The sequence below is a fragment of the Siphateles boraxobius genome, unplaced genomic scaffold, assembly GCF_051911475.1.
Source record: "Siphateles boraxobius isolate OS27281-9 unplaced genomic scaffold, OSU_SipBor_1 6, whole genome shotgun sequence".
Taxonomy (NCBI): Eukaryota; Metazoa; Chordata; class Actinopteri; order Cypriniformes; family Leuciscidae; genus Siphateles; species Siphateles boraxobius.
In genome coordinates, this window is record NW_027509186.1 from 19740318 (window position 1) to 19753189 (window position 12872).

General features: G+C 37.3%; 2 protein-coding genes across 3 annotated transcripts in view; one reads left to right on the forward strand and one right to left on the reverse strand.

Annotated features, from left to right (window-relative positions):
- The window catches only part of b3glcta (beta 3-glucosyltransferase a), a 92334-nt gene extending 86223 nt beyond the window's left edge, over positions 1 to 6111 (reverse strand). The window contains exon 1 of one of the 2 annotated variants that reach the window (XM_077208141.1): positions 5208 to 6111. In XM_077208141.1, the coding sequence (XP_077064256.1) occupies positions 5208 to 5481 (274 nt within the window). In that variant the 5' untranslated portion in view covers positions 5482 to 6111. The remainder of the gene's footprint in view (positions 1 to 5207) is intronic. The other variant, XM_077208142.1, reaches the window with a different exon arrangement.
- A 43-nt stretch (positions 6112 to 6154) lies between these two features.
- hsph1 (heat shock 105/110 protein 1) overlaps positions 6155 to 12872 on the forward strand; it is a 28146-nt gene continuing 21428 nt past the window's right edge. The window contains 10 exon segments of the mRNA XM_077209053.1: positions 6155 to 6318; positions 6320 to 6435; positions 7471 to 7597; positions 7934 to 8034; positions 8117 to 8131; positions 8134 to 8246; positions 8309 to 8567; positions 10306 to 10541; positions 11339 to 11387; positions 11390 to 11437. Of these exon segments, the coding sequence (XP_077065168.1) occupies positions 6278 to 6318; positions 6320 to 6435; positions 7471 to 7597; positions 7934 to 8034; positions 8117 to 8131; positions 8134 to 8246; positions 8309 to 8567; positions 10306 to 10541; positions 11339 to 11387; positions 11390 to 11437 (1105 nt within the window). The 5' untranslated portion in view covers positions 6155 to 6277.

The following is a 12872-nucleotide window of genomic DNA, read 5'->3' on the forward strand; positions in this document are numbered from 1 at the left end:
TACAGTTTATTGATGGTCTGTGATTTTACACTGCTTTAATTTTAATAAGACTTCATATTATTGTAAGGTGAGCTTAAAGGGTGCACTGTGAAAATCACAGAGCTTCAGTGTGACATCAATTAGAAAAAGTATAATTTCACAGATATTGTAAATAATAGTTGTTCATATTAAAATGTGTATAAATATAACACATGACCTAGATTATTTATTTAGCAAAATCTCGCCCTTTAAATTTCACGTAATATTTATTAATTAAAATGTTTTGCTGCTCCAATTAAGCTCAGTGTGCTCCCTTTAAGCTCATCCATATTGAACGTCTATGTAAATACCTAATAAACAGACTTTAAATATTAACTGATGGTTGTAATCTTTATAAGATAATTAATAGCTTATTTTTTTCACAGCCTTGAGATGACAAAATCTAGACAGAACTATAGTTTATTCTGAACTACCGACTTCAGAGCTCTTACACATATACACATATGATCAACGCTTCAAAAACATGTCTTCACCGAGCGCTTTTCTTATCAGCGTTTGAAAGCAGGCGTCTATCAGCGGATATATTAGGGATCCTCTGATAGACCCCTGCTTTCAAACACTGATAAGAAAAGCGCTCGGTGAAGACATGTTTTTGAAGCGTTGATCATTGTAGCCAATCACAGACATAGCTACATTGAGCGTGTGAACGCATTGGCCAATTAGAGGTGTTTAAAGGCAGGAACACACCAAGCCGACGGTCGCCCGTAAAATGAGTGGAGTGGAATAAAGAAAGTATTTAACAGGATTGATATTCAAAACGGTAAGCACGCACAAACTGCTTTGTTTATGGTTTGTGTAACTTTATCTGCAGCCTGCAGCGTCGGTTTCTCTTTTTGAATGTCGAATATAGATTAATATATCTGCAGAAATAGACAGTTGTCTCATTTACACGCAGGCGCAGAACGCGCATTCTAGCTAACAGTCGGCAGTAGTTCTCTTGGTGTGTTCAAGTACAGCTTTTTACCCCGACGCGAGGCGACAACAGTCGGCTTTCATCAGCGCTAGTTCGTCGGCGTCGGCTTGGTGTGTTCCTGCCTTTAAGGAGTAGTTCACTTTAAAATAAAAATTACCCCATGATTTACTCACATGTATATGACTTTCTTCTTTCAGACGAATACAATCGAAGTTATATTAATAAACACCCTGATACTTCCGAGCTTTATAATGGCAGTGAATTGCAACCATCAGTTTGAAGCTCAAAATAGTGCATCCGTCCATCGTAAAAGTGCATCCATCCATCATAAAAGTGCATCTATCCATCATAAAAGTGCTCAACAAGTGCACACTGCTCAACTTTATTATGCTCAACATATTTCAAACTTTATGTAAAGTAACTAGCTTACGGCCAAACTAGCATACGGATTCAACTTAAGTCTAAAGCGCAACTTATGCGAATATTGTGACGCACTGCTGATATTTACGCTACGGCTTGACACACTTCGCTACTTCTGACACCACCAGTTGCGTAAGTTGCCCTTTAGACACAAGTGGAGTACCAGATCTGATCTTTTAGAATCTGTGCTTGATTTTAGAGTTATGTTTTTGTGTGTGTGTGTGATTGAATCTGCACCTTCAAATAAAACATTTCTCAATTATTCTTTAAAAAGGTTTATATTATTTTGGTGAGCTTAATAGGTACGTTTACCCTATATATGAGTGAAACGGCTTCTCCAACCGGACAAAATGTAGGGCAGGACTTGTTGATAGGCTTGTTCGACTTGAACCGGCGCTGCACAGACCGATCGGTTGATGACATCAAAGTACCGCGAGAGCGATTAGAGAGCAGATGGCTCCTTATGCTTTTGAATCGCTCTCGCGGTACTTTGATGTCATCAACCGATCGGTCTGTGCAGCGCCGGTTCAAGTCGAACAAGCCTTTTGTCTATGACGTCATGTGATTGACAGGTTGTCCCGCCCTCACGCCAGTAAACACGTCATCAGAGAAGAGAAGAGATGAGATGAGATGTCACAGCAAGAGAAGACATGTCCTTTTAGCGCAAGTTAGAAAGTTGGGAGAAAAGAAAACGAGCATGCATTGCATTTCTTTGCTCAATCATAAATGCCTAGCTTGTCTCCATCTCCCATGGCTTTCAATCCCAAGCCAAATCCTAAGACTGCCTCTCACTGATAAGCAAGTATTCACTCCGCCAAGGTGATTTCATGCCATTCATGGATTCCTGCGCTCCCTGCATACCTTAAGATTTGTATTTGACAGTCACTTTTCCAGACAGTCAGAGTATGTTTATCTTTTTAACTGTCAGGTGTAAACAGCACTTTTATCTTTCAAAACTGCTAGCTTAAACTGCCTCCAGAAGCAATGGAATAACTTCTATGGGAACAGAATAACATCTGTGGGAAAGACTTAAAATGCCTGCAATTATTCTAAATCTTGCTGTATACCTCATCAACTAACAAAACATCATTGATGCACATTTTAAATGGTTTTGTTTTTATCTGTGACTGACAGCAAAACCGCAGTGGCCTTTGACTGATCATTCTTTCTGCCTGCAGGTACACACAAAATATATGTTTTCTCTTAAAGTTTTATTCTGTACATCATAAATAATACAGCAGGACAGTGCTGATATCTTGACGTATATCTTTACAAAAAGTTCTTTATGGGGAAAAAGACAAAGCAACTGTTAGCAACTCTTTATGGGAAAGCACAACCAAGTACGATTTTTTTACCTTAAAATAATATTTCCAAAATCGTTTCAGTAGTTCATCAAGTCGTGACATGGTGAAATGCACTTATGCCACAGCTTTGCGGCCCTTTATCTGATATATCCACGCTATGTAAGATTGCCAGATCGGGTCGCGTTTCTGTAGTTCTAATGAGACATAAGAAAACTACTAATTTTACTTGCTTTACGGCAAGCGTTACAATTGCTCGTTTGTGATGTCGCAATACATCATACTTTCATAAAATCATGCATCATATTCTACCTTGTCTGTGGCCATTGTTGATTCCAAAGCCGGGGCTGGATAAACAGAGAGCGTGCGCTTGCGACAGTAGGCTGCGGTAGGCTAAATTATTTACGACAGCGGCAATGGACAATTCCGCTTCCAACCTGTAGGGCGACCGCAGAGGAAAAGTTCCTTGGTGTTGCTTTAAGATCAACAGTATTTTTCCCCCACAGTCCCAGTTGTGCCTGGTTGTGTTCTTTTCAATTTTTTTTAAATTATTGAACTTTAAAAAAAAAATCATACCATTATTACAGACATAGTATTTTGTTTCTTAGAATTTTAAAATTAAAATTTGCAATAACGAAATTTATTATTTATTTTTTTTCTATGCATTCTATATTTATAAAATATTTATTTTTCTATTTTTTCCCCCATTTTTCCATTAAAATCTTACGGTGATAATGTCTTCCATTAGTTTTTTTTTGTCACAAAATGTCCAATATTGAATTTATTATTTTGTTTTAACAGAAATAATAGAGCTATAATGTAACTCCATGATGGCTATATTGATAAACAATGGCAAATGTAAAAAAAAAAAAAGAATAAAAAGAAAATTCTGATGGGCTTGTAATTTTCTTTAAAATGAACATTCCAAATGATGCTTTCAAGACTATCATAATAATTCTTGCAGTTTGGACAAACCTGCATGTCACTCACTCAGCTAGACTGATATAACGCCAGATCTAAAATCATATGGGCAATATCCGAAAATATAAGATAGTGATAACGTACCACTAGCCCAAAATAGCAGGTGGCGGTTCTGTCAACTGACCTGAAACTCTCTCACATGTGCCCCAGACCAGCGGGGTCATCCTAACCGCTGAACTCTGCAGGTGCGAGTACTACTAAAACTAGGTCAGTTCCTCAAGATATTTGGAACCACAAGTCTCATTCTTGAACAACGAAGTATATCTTAAATGCACAATGCACATCAATAATTCCATGAACATGTGAGATCTTTTAGCATAGCCTAGTTCTTGAATTTAAAAGAAGCCCTCAATAGGAGTTTATTTTCTCTACATATCTCAACAAATTGCCAAAACAAATTGAGGCACTTTGAGAAGTAGCAAATTATACCTCAGTGGCAAAACTGACAAAATAAGGGGCAATGACAATACTTCTTATCAGACAGCGCACATTTGCCCGTGGTTCAGGTGTTCAGACCCATTTGGACCCACATGCATACACAATACAAATGGATGGCATGCTCAGTCCAACAACCTGAATTGCATTTACGTGACTGGCATGTAGGGCATACACAATTTTACATGAACTGCATCGGAAACACACAATACATGCAGTCGGGTGGTTGTAGGCTTGATGCATGACCCCATTATCCAAGAATGTCCTTGTTAAACTGTCTTTATAGGCATTGATCAATACATTAAAATGCCTCTGCATTGGTGCTCTGTATGAAACGTGTAACATTACTAATTTGCCTGGCAAATAGACCTCAACTAAGAAGGGGGAGAAGAAAAGTGTTTCAGTTTACAAACAATACTGCACATTTTCACGCATCTTCTCCAAACTGTTGTCAGTCTGTTCAATGAATTTTTAACAGTGACAACTATATAGCCTACTCTGGTTAAGGCAGCTTACTCACAGTAAATTACACTCATGTTGCCCAAAAATTATGTCAAGACAAGCAGCACACTAGGTTTAGAGACAGATTGACAAAAAAATAGTCAAGATTGGCAGCTCATTAGGTTTTCGAGAGATAATCAATGATACCTACAAAGCACAAATAAGCTCTCTACACGCAGCTCACTAGGTTTTGAAACGGCCAAACACACATATGATGCCCAAAATGTTGCCTAGGTAGGCAGCTCAGCCATTCATTCAGTATATTAGACAAATAACGTTAAGTTTGAAAAGGCACGTATCCTTCAAATATTTGGGAGTTTAATTCATTCAATTGTCAAATGAAGTTGTAAAGATAAGCTTCAAGTACTCATAACTTGACAAATAGCATCAAAGCGGTTACAAAAAAAGGAAGTGTCATTTGTGGCAGCTTATTTAAAATAACTATACCCTTGCTACTAATAACGGTTATACTCAGCATATGCTTTTCCATAAGTAAAAGAAGTAAACATCCTTTTAGACTACTGCCTTTCTCAAACAAACAGCCTAATAAATAAATGTAAGATTCTCGAGCTGAAAAACTTCATTTTGGTAGCCTATATGAGTAGACAAATACTTACCAAGCAACAAAAGCAAGAAATATTGGGCAACACTGTATCCGTATTGAGAGTTTATGGGAAGCATAGTAATACGAAGCGCGGATAGCGCAGGCAGCCAGCTCACTGTAGCAGAATGTTTGCACTGATCTTCTATCCAACACTCGCTACAGTGCGCGCCGATCATTACACAGCTTTGTTTTGCGAGGACATTTCCTGTTGAACGCGTGCCTCGGCTGCGGCCTCTAGTGGCCACATCGCTAACTACAACAAAAGGGGCAGTGCTTGTCACTAACATAACAAGTGGGATTCAAATGTTTATTAAAGGGATAGTTGGACAAAATTGCCAGATGAATCTGACAACAAATGTAACAGCCATCATCTACGTTGATCAAAACCACTTAATTTCTTCCGTGAAAGACAGAACGGCAGAACGACAGTTTCATTCACGTCCATTGAAAGATGGCAAATGATGACAGAACATGTGAACAATCACGTCATAATTTGGCGTTAGTTATAAAATAACCTAAAATGTTAACCTGCATATTTTGATCACAAACCCAATAAATTACATGACTAAAAACACACGGATCTAATCTAATCTGGCTATAAAAGTCTCGAGTCATCACCTCCACTAACATTTATGCAGTCTTTTTTACGCTTAATATGCGCACTGACCGATTGAACAAATGTTATGTCGATTTTTTTCCCCCAGCCGTAACTTACCGCTCTCTAACATTAAAATAACTACAATAAATCAATAGATGTGACGTGAGCTATATTTAGCTGTAGGATGCTGTCGCACGGTTACCACGGCAACCCTTCGGACGCTACACGTTGAGTTCTGCGCCGAAGGCTCTGGAAATGTCAACGCAATCACACTGCGCGGACTGGACCGAGCTGCACCGCTGCTGCTGCTGCTGTGTTTGGAAGTTTCTGGAAAGTTCCCCGAAAAGAGATACGGGTCGCGCGTGCTAAAATAGTCCGCGCGCGTTTTGGATTACCATCATTGACTAGACTGACAAGGGCGGGCGGGTTTGTTCGTATGTTTATCTGATCTTAACTCACCGCTCGCTTACCGAGGAGGGTACGGGATGGCTGTCTTGGGCTTTGATGTGGGATTTCAAAACTGCTGTGGTCAAAAGCGGGGGCATCGAGACCGAATCCAATGAATTTCAGACAGATGCAGGCCATAAATGGATGCTGATTATGTGCCTGCTGAATGCATTAAAATACAGAGCTTGCGTTGCATGAATCGTGTATCAGATGAATGTTGACTAAGCCTAGCCTACTCTACATTTGGTATCCCACCCAGGCTGTCACACATCTGAAACCTGTACATATAAGCTATTATCTGTCAATTTGGGCATAATAATTTGATTATGAATGGAAAATGATCTCAACTTTAAAACTTTGGACCTGCATTGCCTAACATTTCTTATGAAACTTTTCTTTATGAAAATTTAAACATAACATAGCATGACAAAATGTTGACAATGTAACTGATGTATATCTTTCCCTCGTGTTCTTTTACTCAATCTTTTTTTTTTTTTTTTTAGTTTTTAGCTCATTGTTCTTTTCTTATTTGTATTCTGATGACGTCAGAATGTACATTGAACAAATTGTTAATACATTTTGTATATTGTATACAACGTTGTATGTCATAAACAACAACAGCATAACATAACAGTTAATCATGTCATTTAACATAACAAAAGTTAAAAGAAATAAAGTAGACTTTTGAGCTGCACGTCCCAGCCGGTTCGTCACTTACTGTATTGGGGTTCCCTTCACTATTTCCATGGTCTGTGCTATTTGCAGCGCGTTTCTGTATTTGGTTGTGAGGATTTGGATCACACGTGTGTTGTGAAACTGAGGAAGATGGGTTTTTTTTTAATTTGCGGGTGTTTTTTTTCTATTTGCATGAGTTTTCTTCAGTTCCAGCGCGTTGAGCTCTCTCGGCCACCGTATGTTGTGCAATCAGAGAAGGCTAGTTTACCATATGAACTGGTACCACTTCCATTTTTGTCCTAGGATTGTGCACGAATGAGTTTACTTGTTTAATATATACATTGTTGGAAATGTTCTAGATTTCTAAAAGATGCGTGTTTGCACTATTGTAATTTTTTTCTTGAATAGGCTAAATAAAAAAAATGAACTGGTACCACTAAATGATGGGAAGGTTAGAGTCAAGGTAAACACTGTGTTTGTTTATTAGCCCCGTAAGTTGTGAAGACAGGTTGTCAGTGGAGGGAAGACTAATATTGACTTTTAATGTTTTGATTAGGTCATGTAACTTACCTCAACCAGGAGCACCAATTCAGCATCGACCAGATCACAGCTATGTTGCTGACCAAAATGAAAGATATCGCAGAGGCAAATCTGCAGAAGAAAGTGGTGGAGTGTGTCATCTCTATACGTTTTTGCACTGGAGCCTTGAATAGTGCAAGAAATAATATATATATATTTTTAAATATATTTATTAATATAGGCTATCAGAGGCATGTACCAGAAATAGAGGTTTTAGTTCATTATAAATTCTCCCACATGATAATATATTATAGTAATTTATAGGTTATAATGTCATCATCATATATTAAAGAAAAGGCCTTGCTTCGCTTTCATACAGCAGGAAATTTGAACCAGGCCTTTTTTAATTGGTATGTAAATCACTAATGTGCAAGCCACCAATCCGATGGTTTGTTAGTTTGTATTATTTCTTTGGCCATACAAATGATTTTGCACACATAGATCCCCTCATTCTTCACTGATTCAGAAAGGAGGTCTGTTCTGGATGCTGCCAAGATTGCTGGTTTGGACCTCCTAAAGCTAATGAATGACAACACTGCAGGTATCCTTTGAATTAATGAAACTCACTAAAACTGCCTTCGCCTCGTCTAAAGCAATGTCCACAGTATCATTTATCATTCCAGTGGATTTAAACTATGGCATAAGGAAGATCTTCCAGGCTGTGATGAGAATCCAAAGATTGTGGCGTTTGTGGACATGGGCCACTCAGCCCTCCAGGTCTCTGTTTGTGCATTCAACAAAGGCAAACTTAAGGTGAGTCTCAGTCAAAGTAAGACGTGTGTAGATTCCCAACTTTGCATTTTTACACACATCAGTGCATGCTCTGTACTTTGTGGGTGCTGTCTACTGCCTTTGATCCTTATTTGGGAGGGAAAGACTTTGATCAGAGGCTGGTGGAATATTAATGTGCTGAATTTAAGTCCAGGTACAAAATGGATGTAAAGTCCAAGGCTCGAGCTTTGTTGCGACTGACACAAGAGTGCCAGAAACTCAAGAAACTAATGAGCAGCAACACTACGGACATGTCCCTCAACATCGAGTGCTTTATGGATGATAAAGACGTATGTGGAAAAAATTAATAGGTAGGCTACGTGACTGTCAAGTATCACTTAGAGCTCAGAACTGTTATGCATTTGGGGTGCACAGTATATGTGTTCCATTTAGTTTATTGTCCAAAATTAGAAATTGATTTTTTTCATAGTAATGTGACGTCATCGTGACGTATTACCAGTGGTGAACGCAAAGCATTTTGGGAATCCGTGGCACAAACAGAAGGCGCCATTGCATGGAGTGAAGAACGTGTTGAAGATGCCGTCTGTGTTATAAACTGCAATAGTCCTTCTTGCACAGTTTTGAAAACGAACGTTAGGGGTTTTTTTTAAGACATATTTGTGTATGCTCGTAGACAGCCACTCTGAAGCGGTCAGAAGCGATTCTAACCTATCGTCAAAATTCTACCCACCACTCTTAACTTAGTTCATCCAAAACAACTAGAAAATAGACTCAACGTGCTAAATACCTGAATTATCCTTTAAGAACGGATCAATATATTTGTTTTCCTTAATTTTAATTAACCCCAAATTTATTCTCATCTGAATGGTAAATAATTGATTTTCGTATAAAATAATACTACCATTAAAAACACATTTGATTTTCTTTTTTAATCAATGTATATGTAACTGCTCTGAAGACAAGAAATTAAAACCAATGCGATATGATTAATGTCCAATAGATGTAACCCACAGACTGTTTTGAAATGGGGTTGGATGTTGCTTTTAAAACTGTATTTAGTTGGGTGACAGTTGTCGGTTACAGCTTTACAAGAGTTTAGAGTGTGAAAAAAGCACAATGTTGTGTTTTATTGCGAGTGTAAGTTACACAAATATAAGTAAGCACTTTGCAGTTTGAATGATAATCTCTATGAATAAAATGACGGAGAATGTTTGTGTAACGTGAGGGTTCGGTATGTGGTGGTAGATCACTCTTTATGATAATAAACAGCAGAAAGGAGACAGAAGACTTTCTCAAGCGGCACTTTTACTCAACACCGTCACAACCATAGACATCATATAGAAAAGAGTTTTTAGTGTTTTATTTGTAATTTATTTAAACAAAATAGTGTAGAATTTTAATATCAGCTATGTATTGGTTACCAGGGATAACATGGACATATTTATCAGCTTATCTGTATCGGAATTAATTTTTAAATGTCATCTTTATCAGATTTAAAAATAAATATATATATTTTTTGTACTGTACATTATGATGTTGTGATGCTTAAATTCACTTTTAGTATTTTGAATGAGTAATTGTTAATTTTAGTTTTACTTATTTAAACAAAATAGTATAGAATCTTAATATCGGCTGTTCATCAGTTATCAGGCATATAATATAGAGCATAAAATATTTATCTGCATATTGGTACCTTTACTTTGAAAGTAGATTTCATAATGATTCTATTGTTTAATAAATAATCAAATACTTATTGCAAATGATTCATGTTATATTGGGAGCAGTCTATGATGCACATCAACACAGGCTTGTATTCTAATAGTACAACGGCAATTTGATGCAAGTTTTAAGTGACTATATGGTTTTCCCAACCCCCTAATTATTTTATTTAAGAGTCCGCCGCTTGTGTTTTTTAACATGCTTAAATTCACATCTTAATTGGGTGTCTGTTTACACGTGTCATATTTAATTGTCCTTATTTGCTACTAAATGCATGGCTAAAAAAGCACCAATAATGTTATTGCAGAACTGCAATTGGGCTTCGATGGAGAAGCCAAGAGAAGTAAATGCCTTCCTCTTCCACAAAGGGCCAAATTTGAGGAGTTGTGTGTGGATTTGATTGAGAGCATGGTGGTTCCTTTGATGGCGGCTCTAGAACAGGCTCAAGTACGGCTTCGGGACATCAGTTCTGCGGAGATTGTAGGAGGAGCCACATGGATCCATGCTGTAAAGGCTCAAATCAGTAAGTTCTTCAAGAGGGATGTGAGCACTACATTAAATGCAGATGAATGGCCAGAGGGTGTCCATTACACACAAGTGGGTTTTATAATACGTAACAGATAGCATAATGTAGTTCATCTAAAGCTGAAGCACATCATATTATGTTAAAATGCTATCTCCTTGCCTAGTTGAATATGCAGAGACAACTACAAGTTTTTTTTTATAATTTGATGCTAGTAGCACAGAGATGACACACTTCAGCTTTAAGACTCAGAAATGCTTAAAGTAGATGAATAGGGATCCTAAAATGGAATCGATTTTGAAAAACAGCAAGAGTGTAAATTACCATTTATAATGTTTGGAGTCAGTAAGATTTTATGTCTCTTATTCTCACTAAATATGAATTTATTTGATCACAATTTACTTTAAAAAATAGTTTAGTTTTTAATATTGTAAATTACTATTTTAATTTATTTCTGTGATGGCAAAGCTGAATTTGCAGCATTATTACTCCAGTCTTCAGTGACATGATCCTTCAGAAATCATTGTAATAGGTTGATTTCAAGAAATATTTCCTATTCTTATCAACTTTAAAAAACAAATGTGTGGCTTTTTTTATGGAAACTTTGATTATTTTTTTAAGGATTCTTTGGTGAAAAGAAAGTACAAAAAACAGCATTTATTTAAAATACGAAGATTTTTTTAACATTGTAAATTCTTTAATAAAAAATCTTACTCACCCTAAACTTTTGAATGTTAGTGTGTTTTAAGGCATGTTGCACAGTATATTTCATACAGAATTTGAAATGAGTGTGAATCTATACAAAAATAATGATATTGATGGAATGAAAAGTTAATCTGTTGTATAATGTTTTTTCCATAGTGGAACATAGTTCGCCATGTTCTCTCATGCATTCAGAATGTGCGAGTTCTCCATCACAGATGAATCCCATTACCTATTTCTCTTTCCTGGACAAGTGAAGCAGATGAAGGCAAATCGTAAGCCTTTCAGTTAGCTACCTCACTTATCAGAACCAAGCATGTTGTTTTCATAAGCTGTACTGTGCATCTCAAATACTAACCTTTAGTTATTTCTCCTTACCTTCCAGCTGTCATGAGATATTGGCTCCTTGTTGTGTGATGTAGTAACATTGTTGTGTAGAAATATAGCTATCAAATGTAACCCTGTTACTGTGATTTTTAGGACAAGATACTGGAGCCAAATATTCAGCTCTTGGTAGAAAAAGAAAACATGCCAATAGCACAAGTTTCCCCCCATGGAAAAGCAGGATCAAAGAGATGCACTGAGCGTAAGTGAGCTACATCTCATTTACTGCTTGGCCAGTACATTTAGCTTAAGACTGTATATGTGCATATCAAATGGACATGTTGATGTTGTGGTAACCTTTTTCTTCTTAAGTGTAGGAGACTCAGAAGCGAAGACCAGGAGACGTTGGGATTGTATCTTTTAAGCAGGATTGTTTATTTACTGTAGTCTGCTGCATCCAAAATCTTACCCAAGTCTAATCTAAGGGAACTTTACATTGCAGTTTATATACATTTCAAGGGAGTGGGATTAATTTCATAGAGGAGGGGACTCTTGAACAAAACATGTAAAGGAAAGTACCTGATTCAGCTGGTTACCTGATTTCATCAGGTAACAGTGTAACTCAGAGCCTTGAGATGCTAATCCAATCAGCCTGATTAGATCAACAAAAGGCCCAGCTGACCTTTGAGATGTGACAAGAGGTTAATGTCCAAAACCTTGATTGCCTCAAAAATGGAAAACAGTGTGTGCACTTTCTCAGTTAAAATACTGTTGAACCTAAATTAAAACATTTAAATTTGTAATCCTACATTTCCCCCTTTGAGAGTTCTAAATAACTGTCACAAAATACAAATTTAGACACTTAAACACACATGCAATTTTAGGGTCCATGACATCCCTACGGGTAATAGTCTTTTCTGGTAGGAACTGTGATTTTCTCGAGAGAGGCGTGATTCATATGTTGAATGAAACACTTGATACTGTGGACGCATAGATAGTACGCCAGTAGAACAAACAACAACACAATTGCCATTTCCTTGATCCAAAGCCAGGGTTTCCCAATCAAGTTTCCGAAACATGAAAAATTTACTTCAGTCATCTGGTGTAATTTTGCTGAAAGATCAAGAATGTCTTGTTGGATTTTGTTCAAGTTCTCTGTTGGATACATTAACCCGGTGCAGCACTCAGGTCCGATGATGGTGCTGGCACCTCCTTGCATTGCTAGAATGTAATCCAAGGCCACTCTGTTCTGTAAAATCATTATCTTGTGCGAAGCGAGAGTGTCTGTGATGTTACTGGTACGACAATTTTGATCATGTTGATGGATGACTGAAGGTTTCGTATGTGAGTCTCTGCGTTGTGTAGTTTTTTCTTTCGTG